At 36.2% G+C, this 17,250-nt stretch overlaps 1 protein-coding gene across 1 annotated transcript in view; it reads left to right on the top strand.

Moving 5' to 3' along the window:
* Positions 1-6,688: 6,688 nt before the first annotated feature.
* Positions 6,689-17,250, top strand: part of LOC107293169 (sodium/hydrogen exchanger 9) — a gene marked incomplete at its 3' end in the record, with an annotated part of 98,060 nt that continues 87,498 nt past the window's right edge. Inside the window, exons 1-2 of the mRNA XM_015822312.2 lie at positions 6,689-6,860; positions 13,579-13,781. Coding sequence (XP_015677798.1) covers positions 6,689-6,860; positions 13,579-13,781 — 375 coding nt within the window. The remainder of the gene's footprint in view (positions 6,861-13,578; positions 13,782-17,250) is intronic.

Raw genomic sequence — 17,250 nt, 5'->3', positions numbered from 1 at the left:
AGCTTGACTCCCTCTTCTTTATGGCAGCCCCTGAGATATTGGAACACTGCTATCATGTCCCCCCTCGTCCTTCTCTTCGTTAAACTAGACATACCCAATTCCAGCAACCGTTCCTTATATGTTTTAGCCTCCAGTCCCCTAATCATCTTTGTTGCTCTTCTCTGTACTCTTTCTAGAGTCTCAACATCTTTTTTACATCGTGGTTACCAAAACTGGATGCAGTATTCCAAGTGTGGTATTACCAAGGCATTGTAAAGTGGTATTAATACTTCACGTGATCTTGATTCCATCCCTCTGTTAATGCAGCCTAGCACTGTGTTGGCTTTTTTGGCAGCTGCAGCACACTGCTGGCTCATATTTAAATGATTGTCCACTAGGACTCCGAGGTCCATCTCACAGTTACTACTATTGAGCAAGGTACCACCTATACTATACCTGTACATTTGGTTTTTCTTGCCTAAATGTAGAACCTTACTTTTTTCACCATTGAATTTCATTTTGTTAGATAGCACCCAGTGTTCAAGTCTGTCCAGATCCTCCTGTATCCTAAGCCTGTCTTCTGAAGTGTTCCTGCCAGCTTGGTGTCGTCTGCAAATTTGATGAGTTCCCCATCTATCCCCTCGTCCAGATCGTTGATGAAGATGTTGAAGAGCACTGGGCCCAGAACAGAGCCCTGGGGCACCCCACTACATACTTCCCTCCATGTAGATGCGGTTCCATTGAAGACCACTCGCTGAGTACGGCCGGTCAGCCAGCTACGGATCCATCTGTTGGTGATGCTGTCTAACCCACATTTTTCTATCTTATCAAGTAGTAGGTTGTGATCTACTTTGTCAAATGCCTTACTGATGCCTTTATTTGTTTGTTTGTTTGTTTGTATATATCCTGCCCCTTTGTACCTTTCAAAACAGGGTATATAATATTTGTTTCCTGTTTTCTCCACAAAAGAAGCCTGTGCAGGGTTGTCAACCCATCCAGCTTCAAAGTCTAAAGGAGAATTAGAAAGTGCAATCTCCTAGTTGCTCATCTAATTCCTTAATCAGTATACCAAACTGCTCTCAGCATTAATTGCTAAGCTAATGTATTCAAGATGCAAAAATACAACAAGGAGTTTTGGAATTTTTAATGTCAGATGTATTAACAAAATTCATTTTCTTGGAGATTTGTGTTTTGACATTCATAGTGTCCTCAAATGAACAAAAATCACAAGTGCAATATTGCTTTCCATATATCCTGATCTGTGTAAAGCGACTTTCTGTTGCTAAAAAAAATTTTTTAACACCAACTTGTTTTGACTATTGAAATATAAAATATGTCTGAGTTCTGTCCAGGGAAATATGAAATAAATGTTACTATATAAGAAAAGAAACAGGCAATTATCTTTGATTCCAAAGAGATAGAAAAGGGTAAGATTTGCACAGCTGTAAAGACTTAGGGCATGATTAAAACTCTTTGTGTTGTTGTTACACCAAGAGAGACAACTGCAGTAGTTAACACTTTATAAAAAAAAAAATGAAGGAGGAATGAGATTTAATTCATTGTCTCTTCTTATTTTTTTCTTGAACCCACTGATTAACTGGATAAATTCTTTCATCTTCCACTTCTTTTATTTCCAGTATGTCAGCAGGCAGCCATTTCATCTTGTTTGGCTTTTTCCTTTTCATACTGATAAACATAACTCCATAAGAAAAATCTCTTTGACTTTTTCTTGATTAGTTCTATTTCAGAACAGAAGAGAAATAACCAATGAATTGTGTTCTCATGAATTCCAGTCCAAAGTTCTTAAAGCACTGTGTTATTCCATATTAGAGCTGTAGTAGAACAAAAGATGGAACAACACTTATTTGGATGGAACTTACTCTTTGATAGTAGTCCATATTTTACATATTTAAAATTAAAATAATAATACAAAAGAAAAACTTTAATGAAATTTCTGGATCAAACCCATATTAATACAATGAAAATGTTCAGAAAATAATACATGTGGTTTAAATGTTACACCCAAACTGTATATAAAATCTCATGTTTAAAAATATATATATATTCAGCAATTGCCAGTTGTACATAATAATTGACAAATTGGTCATGGAATTATTTGACACCTTTCTGAATTAGCTCTTATTTTTCTTTAAAGAGTTTTCTTCACAGATTTTTTTTCCTGATTTTTAACAAATCGCTAGAGATAAAAGCTGAAGGATTTTCATTGGTTATTTCTCTTCTGTTCTGAAATAGAACTAGTCAAGAAATATTAAAGAGATTTTTCTTATGAGGTTATGTTTATCAGTATCCTGCCTCTCTTCGATATTCCTCCATTTGTAAAATTCTTCTCCAACCCATGGGAATCTTTACTGGCATTTAAAACATGAACATCTAGGGGATTGGACTAGATGACCTCCAAAGTCCCTTCCAACTTTATCATCATCATCATTATTATTACTACTACTACTACTACTACTACTACTACTACTACTACTACTACTACTATAAGATTTCCAGCTAAATCTGAAATCATTTATAGAAGAATTAATTCTGGAAAAAGTGAAGGACACCAATTCAGTTCCTTGGTCAATATTGCTTTCTTTGCTAGATTTGGCTGTGGGATAAGTAGTACCAGGAGAAGGGCTTTGTATAATGAGGGAAGACCTACTTTATAATCTAATTTTAGCAGTCTGGCTCACATATGATCATAAATTTCCCAAAGAAGAGATGGACTTATTTCCAATGGAGAGCTAATCAGCAATGGCTGAACTTATNATTCTGGAAAGCAGATGGATGAGATATCAAATTCTTGTTATATTTTTATTGCATAGCATACCAAAACTTTTGGACTATTCCTGAGCAATTGAAATAAAAATAAACACTATTTATTGCATAAATTGAAATATGGCATACAGTGGTGGCAAACCTATGGCACGTGTGCCAGAGGTGGCACTCAGAGCCCTCTCTGTGGGCATGCATGCCTTCGCCCCAGCAGAATTTGCCAGAGTAGCCAGCATGTGATGTTGGAAGCGACGGGGCAGGAAGTGAGCGAGCAAGCGGTGTTGGCCCCCTGGGGATGCTCTGGAGATGGGGAGGGACTGGTCCCTGCCACCCTGTCCTGGCCCACCCACCCCGCCCATACCCACCCAATCTGCCATGACCACTGCAGCTATGCCCACCCAGCGACCATGCCCACCCAGTGGGCCACACACACACACTCCCCCTAAGAGCACCACAATGCTGATGTGGCCCTAGCACTTTGCGATAAATAAGTGGGTTTTGGGTTGCAGTTTGGGCACTCGGTCTCTAAAAGGTTCGCCATCACTGGCATATCACATCACAGCCAATATTAACAGAAGACTGTTGGCATATTCAGTTCAACCTATACTGGTCTATACTTAGCGTGTGTATGTGTGTGTGTATATATGAGAGAGAACACCTACACGATCACATTTCTATATCACCATGGGAGTTTTTAAACCAGTGGCTTGATTCAAATTTGTGAACAACTGGTTCTCTGTGTGGATATCGCTTCCGGAAGTCCATTCTGGGCCTGGGCAACAAAAAAATAGCTACCGGTTCTGCTGAAGTGGTGCAAACTGGCTGAATCCCACCACTGTTTTAAACCTAAACAAAATGTATGCATTTGGTGGTTCCAGATTTGAACAAATGTTGAACTCAAAAAAACCCTGAAAAATTAAGTCTTAAGTATAATTATTCTGATATGCACTTTTTAGACTAGAGTACAAATTAATTACCCAAAATATGGATCAAATTGAATTATCCAACTTCCCTAGGTGCCTGTAATACTTGAATGCAACAAATACTCTTTGAGGAAAAGGTGGAAGAGACAAGATCAGAAAAAGGAAAGGAGGCGAGGTTGTCGTGCAGGAATACAAGCTAATTTGAGGGCTAATTCACATGGAGCTCCATTTCCATCTGTCCTGTTTGCCATCGTTCACTCCCTAGAGACTAAAATGGAAGATCTGTAACTTGAGCTGGCCATGAACAAGGAGTGTACATAGGAGGTGATGACCCTTTGAGAGCTATATGCAACGAAATTTCATTTTGATGTATGCCAAATGGTGTACTTTCAAAGTGACAATAAAGTTGTTGTTGTTGTTGTTTTTGTTGTTGTTATTATTATTATACATTTATTAAGGTACAGGATATTTAATAATAATAATGATAAAGTTGGAAGGGACCTTGGAGGTCATCTAGTCCAACCTCCTGCTCAGACAGGAAACCCTATACCATTTCGGACAAATGGCTGTCCAGTTTCTTCTTAAAAACTTCCAGTGTTGGAGCATTCACCGCTTCTGGAGGCAGGTTGTTCCACTGGTTAATTGTTCTAACTGTCAGGAAGTTTCTCCTTAGTTCTAGGTTGCTTCTCTCCTTGCTTAGTTTGCACCCGTTGCTTCTTCTCCTGCCTTCAGGCGCCTTGGAAAATAGCTTGACTCCCTCTTCTTTATGGCAGCCCCTGAGATATTGGAACACTGCTATCATGTCCCCCCTCGTCCTTCTCTTCGTTAAACTAGACATACCCAATTCCAGCAACCGTTCCTTATATGTTTTAGCCTCCAGTCCCCTAATCATCTTTGTTGCTCTTCTCTGTACTCTTTCTAGAGTCTCAACATCTTNCAGTTCCTTGGTCAATATTGCTTTCTTTGCTAGATTTGGCTGTGGGATAAGTAGTACCAGGAGAAGGGCTTTGTATAATGAGGGAAGACCTACTTTATAATCTAATTTTAGCAGTCTGGCTCACATATGATCATAAATTTCCCAAAGAAGAGATGGACTTATTTCCAATGGAGAGCTAATCAGCAATGGCTGAACTTATATTCACTGCTTAAGAAAAAAATGTTGTGGAATGTAGTAAATACGTACTTAGCCATTTTCTGTTAACTCCCCACATGGAAACTTGGAAATATGCTCCAACTCTTCTTTCAGAAACTCAGAAAATAGTTTCCTTGGTTCAAATCCAATGCTGAACTTTTATGCACTCCCTATGATATCACTGAAAGCATGATGATCTCCAGATCCTTTTTAATCTTCCCAAGTCCAGCAAGTTATATGCATAGCTGCATGTCTCCTCCAAACTCCTCCCCTATTACACTTAATTTTATGTTTGATGCACTGATGATAACTGAGGCAGGGAAAGGAAAAGATCCAAAATGAACCAATTCCAGTGGTATAATTAGAAGCAGACAAAGATTTTATCCATGCTAAATTCTCAAATAACCATCTAACAATCCTGTGCACCAGTAGATTGTCTTCATCAAGATAGTCTATCTTCATCTATATTCACTTCATTTTTGCTCCAATGGAACTTGGAGAGAAGGGAGTTTTTCTTCATCTTCCTCATTTTTTGTGTGCTTGGTATGCTTCTGTGGCTTTAAGCAAGGCAAACAAGTAATGTATATAATGTGCTATTTTATCAGATTGTACTCTCTTATATATCTTCCCAAGATATATATATATTTTTTGGGGGGGGAAGTGCTATGCCCTGAAAAGCAGAGTGGTGCCAACTAGACAGCTGAATCATTCCTTTCTCATACATTGTATTGTATTTTGCAGTATTCATCCTCCAAAGAATTAGCTGTGGAAGACCCTGAAAGAACAGATGGGGTGAAAACTGACCCTAGTAGGCACTCTTAAGTTACTTAGAACAAATAGACATATTTTATACAGTTTTATAAATGATAACTGGCATTCTGCCCTGAGTCTATAAGCTTAATTATAAGCAGTGCTGTAGCCTTAAAATAAATTATCCTACACTGGTCGAATTGCTTCACCAACAGTATGGCTGCTGTATTCTGGACTAACTGTAGATGTTGAGTCTGTTCCAAAGCATTGAATCTGATACAATTGTTCAACCATATTAAACCTTAAACCAGTCACCCAGGGTATCCTGGTCCAAGTAGGATCATTATAGTAATGATCAGGTCAGAGATTTTCAAATGATTAGATGTTTATTTACAAATAGCAACTCTATGTTGACTATATTTCATCTGATCTTGTTTTGTCCCATCCTGACTGATTCAGGTTTTCCATGGCTTTTTTAATTTGGTGCCATCATCATATTACGTTTCTGCCAGTGGTCAGAGATTTCACAGAAATTTTAAGTACCAGAGGAAAACATAGTGTCCTGCAGGATCTCACAAGACTTAAGAACTGGGACACCATCAATGCTGACTAAAGTGTCTTGATCAGATACTACAGAATCGCAGTAAAAATTATCTCCAACAGATAGTTCAACAAGATATGCTGTAAATCCAGGCCTGTGATTTAAGTAATTTAACCCAGGGTTAGTGTGTTGGTCCTGCTATCGTGCTAATAAAGCTTTAAAATTTAAAACAGTAGTGGCCACTATACTTGACTTAAATATAATATATTTATGTTTTTTAACATAGTCAGTCCCTCCCTTCCCTAAGGAAAACATTGATGAAGCTTCAAGAGAGAAAATGAGAGAGGACAGCTTTAAGAAGAAAACAGGAAGTTGTAACCAGAATCCAGTTGAATTCTCAGCTGTGGCAGTGTGCCGAGAGGCTGCAAATAAAGCAGATGTGTTTGTTGTGCTTTTTTATGCTGTCTAGACTTTCTTTTATAAAAGCAGGCATTCAGGATTTAACCTGTGACGTTTTCTTTAGTTCAGCATTTTTCAGTTACTTTGTTAAGAAAGTATTTAGAGTAGTGTTAATAAAGCAACATGAAGTTGAAGAAATTGCAGTCAATGAAAGATGAGGACCATTTTTATCATCAGGGTGCTGTGGAGCTATTGGTCTTTAATTTTTTGCTCATCCTCACGATCCTTACAATTTGGCTGTTTAAAAATCACAGATTCCGCTTTTTGCACGAAACAGGAGGGGCCATGGTTTACGGTGAGTGTTTTCACTGAAAAAGCTTAGCATTTAAACTTTTTGCACTGAGTGCTTAATTAATCATTTCACCTCAATGGTGAATAAAATCTCAAACAAGAAAAATGCATTAATTTAAAAGTTGCAGGACTGTTGAACAGTGGAATAAAGAAAAATGCAATTATTCATTCTGTCTCTTTCTGTTTCTCTCTCATGTTTTCTTCTCTCATATGAAAAGTTAGAAGAAATCTTGTCAAGGAATCAAATGTCATGAACACACTGCCAACAAAATTCTTTTTACTGAACATATTAACTTTCCAAACAAATTACTTACTGAGAGCAGTAGTCTGGTTTGAAGATATGTTTTAACTATATGATCAAGAGTATTGGGTGACATTTATCTATCATTATAACAGATGGTGGCAAATCAAGTCTTTATTAAAAACAAGGATTTGCCAGGGTTCAATTTCATGCTCTGATGTAGTTTCAGAAACCTGAACATCATCTGTATTGTTTTTGCTAGCTTGAAAAAAAAAAGAGAGTGAAAAATGAGACTCTCCAGATAATTTGCACACTCTCTGCTTTTTGTAGCTTACTATTTTAAAAAAAAATAATGCTGTGGGTTTCCTGTGTTTCATATGGAAACCATACATAAGGATTTCTTCAAACACCACTGCTAAGGAACACATGCTATGCAATTATAAGATGTTATGTGTCATAGTTCTTTTTAAAAATGTGTGCTTATGTTCATTTCCCCCTCATAGTGAGAAAACGAAATTTTTTGCAACCAGCAAGATCTCACTCACACAGTTAATCAGCATTGCTATACCTATAGGGACAGATAGATTGTGATTGTCTTCAGTGCATAAATTATAACTGCATTTCTATATTATAAATTCAGAGCCCTATCAGGATTTTTTTTTGAATGTGCTGGTTTTTAAAAACAATTGTTTGACTATTAAATCACTGGTGAGCTTTGCTTTTCAAAAACAGAAGAATAATTTATGTATATTTCAGTTCTGACAAATTAATGCAATAAGACAATAAAATATATGCATGTCTATGTGTATATGAACAGATATATACAGGCCACAGTTGGAAACTTTGGACCTTCAGCTACAGCTAAATACAGCCCCCAGCATGTTGCATCATTGGCTAGGCTTCTAGAAGTTACAAACATGTGCTCCATTTATTTAAGCAATATTTAGTAGATGTACTGTATGTAAATAATTCACTGAGGTGAAGTGGTCCCATTAAGGATATGAAACACCACAGCCTGTTAAAGATTTGCAGGGCTGCTTTGAAGTATTCCTGAAATCTTCTAACTATATATATCAATACCCCAAAGCTCATCTACTGAGGAGGTGAAGTATAGTGTTTTCTCTGTGTGCAAATATGGCTGCAGCTGATTTATGGTTTCAAGGAAGAGATCTAGAAGAGGACTTTGCTCCTTAAGTAAGCAAATAAGCAAAAGTGAGCCCAAGGGCACAAATTTGAGAAGAATCAAGATAGAAAATCCTGGCCCTATGCTGCTCTTTTGGGCACTGTCTCTTGTAATACATTTTGAAGAATAGGCCAAGCAAAGGATTGAAGTATGTTCAGCTGAACACAGAGACTCTCCCTTAAAACTCATGCTCAGTGTGTCAATAGTGAGGGCTAATTTCATAAAAAGGAAATGTGAAGCTCCACAACCCATTATTCTTTATTAGGTTTTCCAATCAGTTTGAAGAATTGTACTATACTACAGCTTGAATACTTTTCCTTCTTCCTTTTGTATAAATCTGTTCAGTTTGGTGATAAATAATATAGATTTCAACATATCATTCCTCTAAGCCCTCAAAATTTACTACTTGGAGCTAATATCTACAGGTAATCTTCAGTTAGCAACTGCCTTGGACAGTGGTAATTCACATTTAACAAAGTAATAAAAAAGTAACTTTGCAACCAACACTCACATTTACCACCTTCATAGCATCATGTACATGTTTGCTATTACTGTCAGGCAACTACAGAAAATGTTGTTGTATATAAAGTTGTAAGCACAATCATAGTCACGTGATTTTAGCAACTGCTTCCTATAAAGACAAAGTAGCCAGTCCCAACTGTGATCACTAAATGAGTACTACTGTACATATAATGTTATATACAGGTAGTCTTTGACTTACAACAGTTCATTTAGTGACTATTCTAAGTTTCAACAGTACTGGAAAAATGTCTCTTACAACTGTTTTTCACACTTACAACTGTTGCAGCTGGTCATGTGATTAAAATTCAGATGCTTGGCAACTGATTCATATTTATGACTGATGCAGTTTCCCGAGGTCATGTGATCCCCTTTTGTGATCTTTTGTGATCCCCTTTTGTGACCTTCTGAATGGCAAAGTCATTGGGAAGCCAGATTCACTTTACAACCTGTTACTAACTTAACAACTGCAGTGATTCACTTAACAAATATGGCAAGAAATGTCATATTTCTTGGTCATAAGAGAAGGATTACCTATATTTTGACAAAATGCATTATGTGCATTCAGGTATTTTGGTCAGTATGACATATGAACCAGATTACTTGACTTGATTCAGAAACCATGATTGCAGTGTACCAAACTTAGTAATGAGTAACAATCAAGACGGTGGCACTGTACCTTGAAGGGGAAAGTTAGGTGAGAGCCTGCAAGCAAGGGCTGAAACCAAGGGCTGAAAGCTTTGGGGAAAGGGTCACATCTGGCACTTTGAAAGCTCACAGTGGACACACCCACAAAATGGCTATCAATCAGTCACAAGCCAGCATGTATCAAAACTCAAACTAGCCTTACTGATACTTTTTGCCACCCTAATGGGATGTTATCAGAGCCCAGGGGCATTCAGGCAAGCAAAAATTTCATGTTTTTAATTCAAAGACAGGTTGGCAAAAAGCCCGACAGCATCAAAGGTGTCAGGGAATACAATATAGAAATAATGTTGCCTCTATTTACAACAGTGTGTGACTAAATTCAGGCACCTTGCTAAATCATGGTTTGTTTAAAACTTAAGGGACATGTAATGGCCTAACCTTCTGTAATGTGCATGATGCGACGAAGGTCGTAAATGTGGGTGTTGATTGCAAAGTAACTTTTTATTACCATCATAATTATGAACTGACACTATCCAAAGCAGTTGCTAACTGAAGACTACCTGTACAACAGGTGGCAACAGGTGGCAACAGGTGGCAACAGGTGGCAACAGGTGGCAACACTTCCACAGGTTGGAGGGATGCATGTGACATTACCAAAATGATGCTGATATAACAGGAAGTACCAGATTTGATACTTAATTTATGTACTTGAGTTTTTATTAGGTTTAAAAGTTGGAATGTTTTTATTTGTGTATTTCAAAATAATTCAAAATCTGGAAATGATGCCATTTAAATTAGATGTTTGAACATTTGCCATGGAATTAAGGGCATATTAAGGATAGAAATTGGAGCAGATGCCTCATAGAAGCCTTCCACTTCCATCCGTATCCTGATTTTGAAAACTAAAAACACCTCATTTTGTCACTTAAGTTCAAGAGCACAACCTCCACTCCTGCATAATGGATTACCACCATGGTCTTAGTGCAATAAAATAATGAAACCAAAATGTAATCATGATGGAAGTCAGGAATATATTCATATTGGAGTATTTTATGAGTCCTGTTAAAGAATAAGTTGAATGCAAATAAATTCATTAAGAGAAAATATTAAATAATTGTTTGCCATCACATTAGTTATTTCACAATTATTTTTGCTTGAATCATATTTTAACAAAGGATTATGTTTTATGAAGTATATCTTTTTTATTTCTTGTACCTTGCTTTTTAAAAATAAATGTTTTAAGAAGAAATATAGAAAAACTATAGAAGTGTTTAGACCTGAACACTTTCCTATTTCTTTCCAAATTCAACATGCTATTGAGTTACTGCCTGTTGCATCCCCATTGTTGTGCCTCTGAAATATTCATGAATGGATTGGTTTCTTTACAATAATGTAAGGTATGGTAAGAAGTGGGCTGATATTTATTTTGTTTTGTGTTGTACCTGAATCAGCAATTCTGATTTAATTGATCCTGTTACTATTATTAGTTTAGCCTAATATTATAATCAAACAAATTGCCTTAACGTAATGATGTAACCCTGTCTTATTCAGCAAATCATTAGAGAGTAAAATAAAGTTGTCCCTGAAAACATATGAACATTATGGAAAGGAAGTGGATTTGTCCTGCCTGATTTCCTATTCATTCTTCATTTATCTGTGATTACCCTAACAGAAGATATACCACAGGTGTACCAATGAATTATAGAATCATTATTTATTCCTTAACTCTTGACAAACAGTATTTCTTCTTGGTAATAAAATTATAATTCTAGTTTTAATAATACTTTCTAATTTCATAAAAAATCTGATCAGAGACATTTTTACCAAAAGAATATAGTTCAATCAATTTTTTTTTACATGGCAATTTGCTGCACATATTGATGGGCTGTCTACTAAAGGCTATGGCATGCACTTGAAAGAAAACTGGGATGCCTGTAATTGTGGAATCTGTCTGCAAGAACAAAGAATGCTTATTCACAGAGAATATGCACGTGTAACACTTGTAACAATTCTAAGTGGTTAGAGGACTGATAACAGTTACAAAGAATTACACATCCTGTATACCTCAGCTAGAAGTTAGGAATAGGGAGCAAATTGAATGTGTATTAGATAACTCCTGAAGTTTTCATTGGCCGAGTCTTAGGAATAGGGACGGCTAGAGACCAATAGGACAATTGTTATATCATTACTAAAATCTTTATTAGATGATATTTCTTATATCTTGCCCCTCCTTCTGCTTTAGTGAAATTGTAAAAAGCTTTCTTAATCCTTGTTCTGGGTCCTGGCATTTTGCTGGCTGGGACCCCTTTTTCTAAAGTGCTTCAATAAAAGGAAACAAAACCTGCATCTCGTGTCTACTGTTCTTCATTGGCATTGGCACCAGGCTCAGATCCAAATTGGAAGCAACAATATCATTTCAAAAGTCCTGAAATATATAGGTTTGTTCTTTTGCCTGTTATAATAGCAGTGATTTTCTTAGCAGCTAATACAGTTCAAAATAAATACTTCTAAAAATGGGGATGCAAGAAATGGGCTGAATGTAAACTAAGGTGAGCTATGGTGGCAGAGTGGTTAGAATGCAGTGTTTTAGGCTGATTCTGCCCACTGCCAGGAGTTTGATCTTGACAGCTCAAGGTTAACTCAGCCTCCCATCATTCCAAAGTTGGTAAAATGAGGACCCAGTTTGTTGGGGGCAAACTGACTATGCTGACTATGTAAACCACTTAGAGAGTGCTCTAAAACACTATGAAGAGGTATATAAGTCTAAGTGCTATTGCTACTGCTAATATATTTTCATGCAGACCTATAATAGTTTTATTACATATGATAATAGTTTGAACTTTGAAGTATAAAGGAAGAGGTGTGTTATTTTTAAAGTTCAAGTCTGTTACTGATCAACCAGAAAGAAAAGCATGAAAAATAAAATAACTTTTTCATTTGAAAATGAAATACTTATTCCTGATCAAAGTCAGAATAGATAAGTACACCTGGATATCACAGACAATTGATCTGTGGGTTGTCTCCTCCTTGCTATCAAAATCTGAGTCTTGTTTGCAGAGATCTCAATCTATAGGCATATTGTACTATCATAAAAATTGTAGGCAATATATCTAAAATTAGTAGAGCTTCTATATTGATCTAAAGATTTGCATTTTCATTTTTGAAAATAGCATGGATGGAATTCTATAAATGGAATATTATATATCACACAAACTTTTAAGAACTATGGGTTTGTTACTCATTTAATTCTGTAATTAAAGGTCAACAGGCAACCTGATGACCTGAGCTTTTCCTTTTTTTTAAAAAAAAAAGTCTTCTCCAGCTTTGTGCTATCATCTATAGCAGTGGTTCTCAACCTATGGGTCGTGACCCCATTTGGGGTCGATCGACCATTTCACGGGGGTCGCCAAGCAAGGCTGTCCGCCATTTTTTTCACCTTTTCTGGCGGGTGCCTTACCTCCCTTGAGCTGGGCCAGCTGGTGGTTGGCCTGCTCCGTCTCTGCCACTTGCCAGCTACGCCTCGGCTGGCGCAGGGGGCGGAACCACGCATGCGCGGTGCTCCCGGGCAGGGAAAGTCCTCGACTTACGACCGGTTGGGTAGTCCTCGACTTATGACCAGTTTAGTCCTCGACTTACGACCAGTTTAGTCCTCGACTTACAACCGGTTGGGGGTCGCGGCATTAAAAAGGTTGAGAACCACTGATCTATAGGGACTATAACTTCCATAATTCTACTTTTGGCCATACTAATTGGGAAATTTTGTTTGTAAGTAATATTTAATTTTAAAAAATCAAAAGAAAAAGGCAGGAATGTAGTATTCAGGGGGAAATGCTTCATTATTCATTATTTTTAACACAATTTACATGTGTCACAAAATGCTTTTTTAAAAAGAGAATGGGTATTTATTGGTATTGTGCTTTGATATGCCATGATGCTGTGCAAATCACTTGAAAGAAGTGCTTCAAACTATGTGGGGCAAATAACTGATACAAAAGTAGGTGCTTTGTAGAGTATCCCCTGAGTAGCTGCTTCCAAAGCTACTCCCAGCTGTCCCTCATGTATGTGCATATGCATCCATTTTGCTTTGGGGAAAAACCTTTCATTTTCATGGACTGTCTCTTGCCTTTCTAGGTCTCATCATGGGATTAATTTTACGGTATGCCACAGCTCCATCTGACTTTGAAATTGGAAATGTCTATAGCTGTGATAAACTCAAGCCTGGCTTACCCACCCTGCTTGTCAACATCACAAATCAAGTGTATGAATATCAGTACAGAAGGGAAATTAGCCAACTTAATGTCAATGCACACCAAGGGAACGCAATGCTGCAAAAGGTAAGATAACATCTTCTCAGTGTAGGTAATCTTATATTATTGTTATTTCTGATTAATTATAATGCTCCTAAGAAGAGAATCAGAGTGATTTAAATGTGCAGCCCAAGAAGTTTATTACCCATCTTAATTGTCTATTTGCAATAAGTAAATAAGCACATCTATTTCATCCTTCCTGCTTTCACACTTCAAAGGCTGTGGTGAATATGAGAAGATTTTACATGGAAGTCATGTCATGCAAAAAATTAGAAAGAAGCTATTAATCTCTGTAAGATAAAATGCTGCTTCTCAGTCTTCCTAGTTTAAGTTTCACCATTCACTCTCTTCAGGAACCTGTGACCCATCAAGACAAAAACAAAGAAACAAACAAAAAAAGCCTGCTGGTTCCTAAGCCTAAACCACTCTGAGGCTTCTCTTTCATTTGAATTGCTCAGTTATTTTCCCTGTTACATTCTGAGTGACCTGCTTTAGCCTTATAGAAGGCTAAAATATTTAGGAAACAATATCTGAAATTTCATTGTCCTCTTTGTAATCCTTTTTCTTTCTTTTTAATAAAGGAAATTCCAATAAGTAAATAAAATAGCAAACCAACTACAGAAAGTAGATTACAATAATAATTTTCTGATTTTGAGAATTTGAACATCTGGCTTCTTAAAAGTGTACCAGTTTCCTTTTTGCTGGGCCATTCTTCACCAAGCTATATTTGAAGCTATGAGCATGTTGCAATTTTTGAATAAAAGGCATGTCATTATTCTGCCTCATGCTACAGAAGAAAGGTGAATAAAATGCTTCTCTTGGTTTAATTTTCAGATTAATATACGATTTGAATTTGTCAGTACAAACAATTATAAAAGTTCTTGTTCCCAATTTCCTCTCATAAAGATGTCAATGCAGCAAAATGTACTTTTGCTGTTAATGGCCAGCTAGTTGACATTAGTTTAATAAACCAAAGTAAGCAGAATGCAGAACTTTTTGAAAAATGCTGAGTTTACACTTCCTGTTTATCATTCAAGCTTTCTGCTGGACAAAAGAAAAAAAGGAAGTCATTTTGTAGTCTGTATTGCTACAGAACTAAATAATTCATCTAGGATCATAACCCCATAAAAGGAAGGCACTTAATGGGAACAAAAACATTTGGCTAATGACATACTCTTGCTTTTAAGGTTATTAATCTAGCAGAAACAAATTGAAGTTACAGCTGAATTCAAATCCTTCTAAAATGATATTTTATAAAGTGGGCTTCTGTTTTACATTGTTAAATAGTTATTAAAACTAAGTATAAAAAATGCAGGCAAATTTTCTTTATCATGCAAGAGCAACGCTGCTGAAAAGATAAATAACAACAACAACAACAATAATAATAATGTTGGAAGGGACCTTGGAGGTCATATAGGTTCCTTCCAACTTTATTATTATTATTATTATTATTATTATTATTATTATTATTATTATTATTATTATTATTATTATTATTATTATTATTATTATTATTATCCACCTTTTCAGCAGCATTGCTCTTGCATGATAAAGAAAATTCAAAAAGATGACTTATTTTAAAGCCAGCTTCAAGCCCCTACAAAGCTGGAAGCAGTTGAAAGTAGAGCCAATTTATATCCAACTGAATTGCAACATGACTGACTGAAAACTAATGCAATTTTCCTTTTGTTACACTGAAATTCAAGACCTTCCCAGCTGTGGGAATTCTTGCATCATTCTCTCTCTTTCTCTGGGCCACACCCAGCTTATATCTCCTCCCGATAAAGTAGTCTTTCTTAATCTTGTCATATTTAAGATGACAGAATCCCAGAATTCCTCAGCCAGCATGTTAAAGTTAAGGTTGAGAAACAGGGCCATAGAGGATCTTATTTCACAGTTCTTTGAAATACAGCAAAAAAACACAGTACTTCTCCTTCCGCAACTACTGCTCAATCCAGTTTTTGAAAAATCACTCAAGCAAATGCAAAGAGCAAGGAAGGAAAGATTTACAACATCTCAGCATCCTTTCTAAAATTAAGATAGCATATCTTTTGAGCCTCAAAGTTTACTCCACTAGACACCATTGATTAACTTTGAAAATCTGTGTGAGATTTTTTTAAATTTTTTTCATTTTTTCCTCATTTTTTTCCCAAATTTTGTGTATGTGCATCTGGACATTATGCTGCTTATTTTAAAAATGAATTATGTGAACATTTCATACAGAGGATTTCACAGTTGCTGTACAATCTCTTGTGTTCTTTGAAATTTCGTAAGATTTTGTTGCATTTTGTGTTTCTAAGATTGAGAAAGAAAAAAAGTCTTAAAATATTTCTTATTTTTCTAAGAGTTAGCATGAAGGGAACATTATTTGTAGAAGGCCTTAGAGTCACCCAACTAGAAAGACTAAGATGTGTCAGGAGATCCAACCTGAGTAATGACTACTAACCATAATTCTTTGTTACTGGGATGCCATCAGTAGGGGAAATCATCTTCCATCCCATATTCATAACTGACAATTTCTTCAAATGTCCCCTTGATTTTGGGGAGGCTTTACCAGAGAATGGGTCCTGAGCACAGACTCACTACATTCAAATCACTACACCTCCAGTCAAGTTCTGAAGACTATTAATTTGAACCCAAGTCATCTTTGTATAATTCTTTATCTACTTTCCTATCTATTCAGATATATTTCTGAAAAAATTACTGTAAAACAGGATATACTATCTTAATTTTACATGGTTATTTTACCATGTTTCTAAAATATATAGAAGACAGTAACCTGGTTTATACATTATACTATATTATGGTTTATTTAATCACAGATAACTGTTCACACAATACACTAAACCAAAACCGGACAACATTATAATTTGCTAAAATGTGAAGGCAATACAGATTAAAAAAACAATTTAGATAACTGATATGAAATTTCCTTTCAATAGTTTGCTCTTTATTTATGTATCTTGAACACTAGTAAGTGAAAGGTCCCTAGAGGCAAAGCAGTACCATTGCCATAGTACCAAGCATTTCCTGTTGGTCCGGGTGGGAATAGAAAGCATAACAAAGGATTTTATGTTGCTGTTAATGAGTAGAAACACTCTTACTGAAATTTCAACTAATATTTTTGTTAAATAAAATTGATTTACAATAATAAAAAACGTTCAAAAGGCAGATATTAATTTGTCCTAGATCATATTAGGGAAGGGCCAACCAGAAGTTCAGTTGCTATAAGTTATGGTTATCACTGAACATTTTGAAGGTTAGATAATGTTTTTGTATTTTCTCTTGAGTTGTAAAATTGGATTGATTGAGTCTAATGAGATGATTAGATTTAATCCTTTTACATGTTACTTAGAAGATTTTTGAGTCTGTGGTTCTCAAAGATTGGACTGATTCTTTGTGATGCATGTATATCTGACTGAGCAAGATTGCTAGAGAAAGGGTCAGATTCACATGGCAGTCAACACTTCTTTGAGAAAAGGATAGGTTCCAACAG

This window comes from Protobothrops mucrosquamatus, unplaced genomic scaffold (genome assembly GCF_001527695.2).
Source record: "Protobothrops mucrosquamatus isolate PMUCROS unplaced genomic scaffold, P.Mucros_1.0 scaffold1522, whole genome shotgun sequence".
Taxonomy (NCBI): Eukaryota; Metazoa; Chordata; class Lepidosauria; order Squamata; family Viperidae; genus Protobothrops; species Protobothrops mucrosquamatus.
The sequence above is the reverse complement of the archived record's forward strand: the minus strand, read 5'-3'. Positions and strand labels throughout refer to the sequence as shown.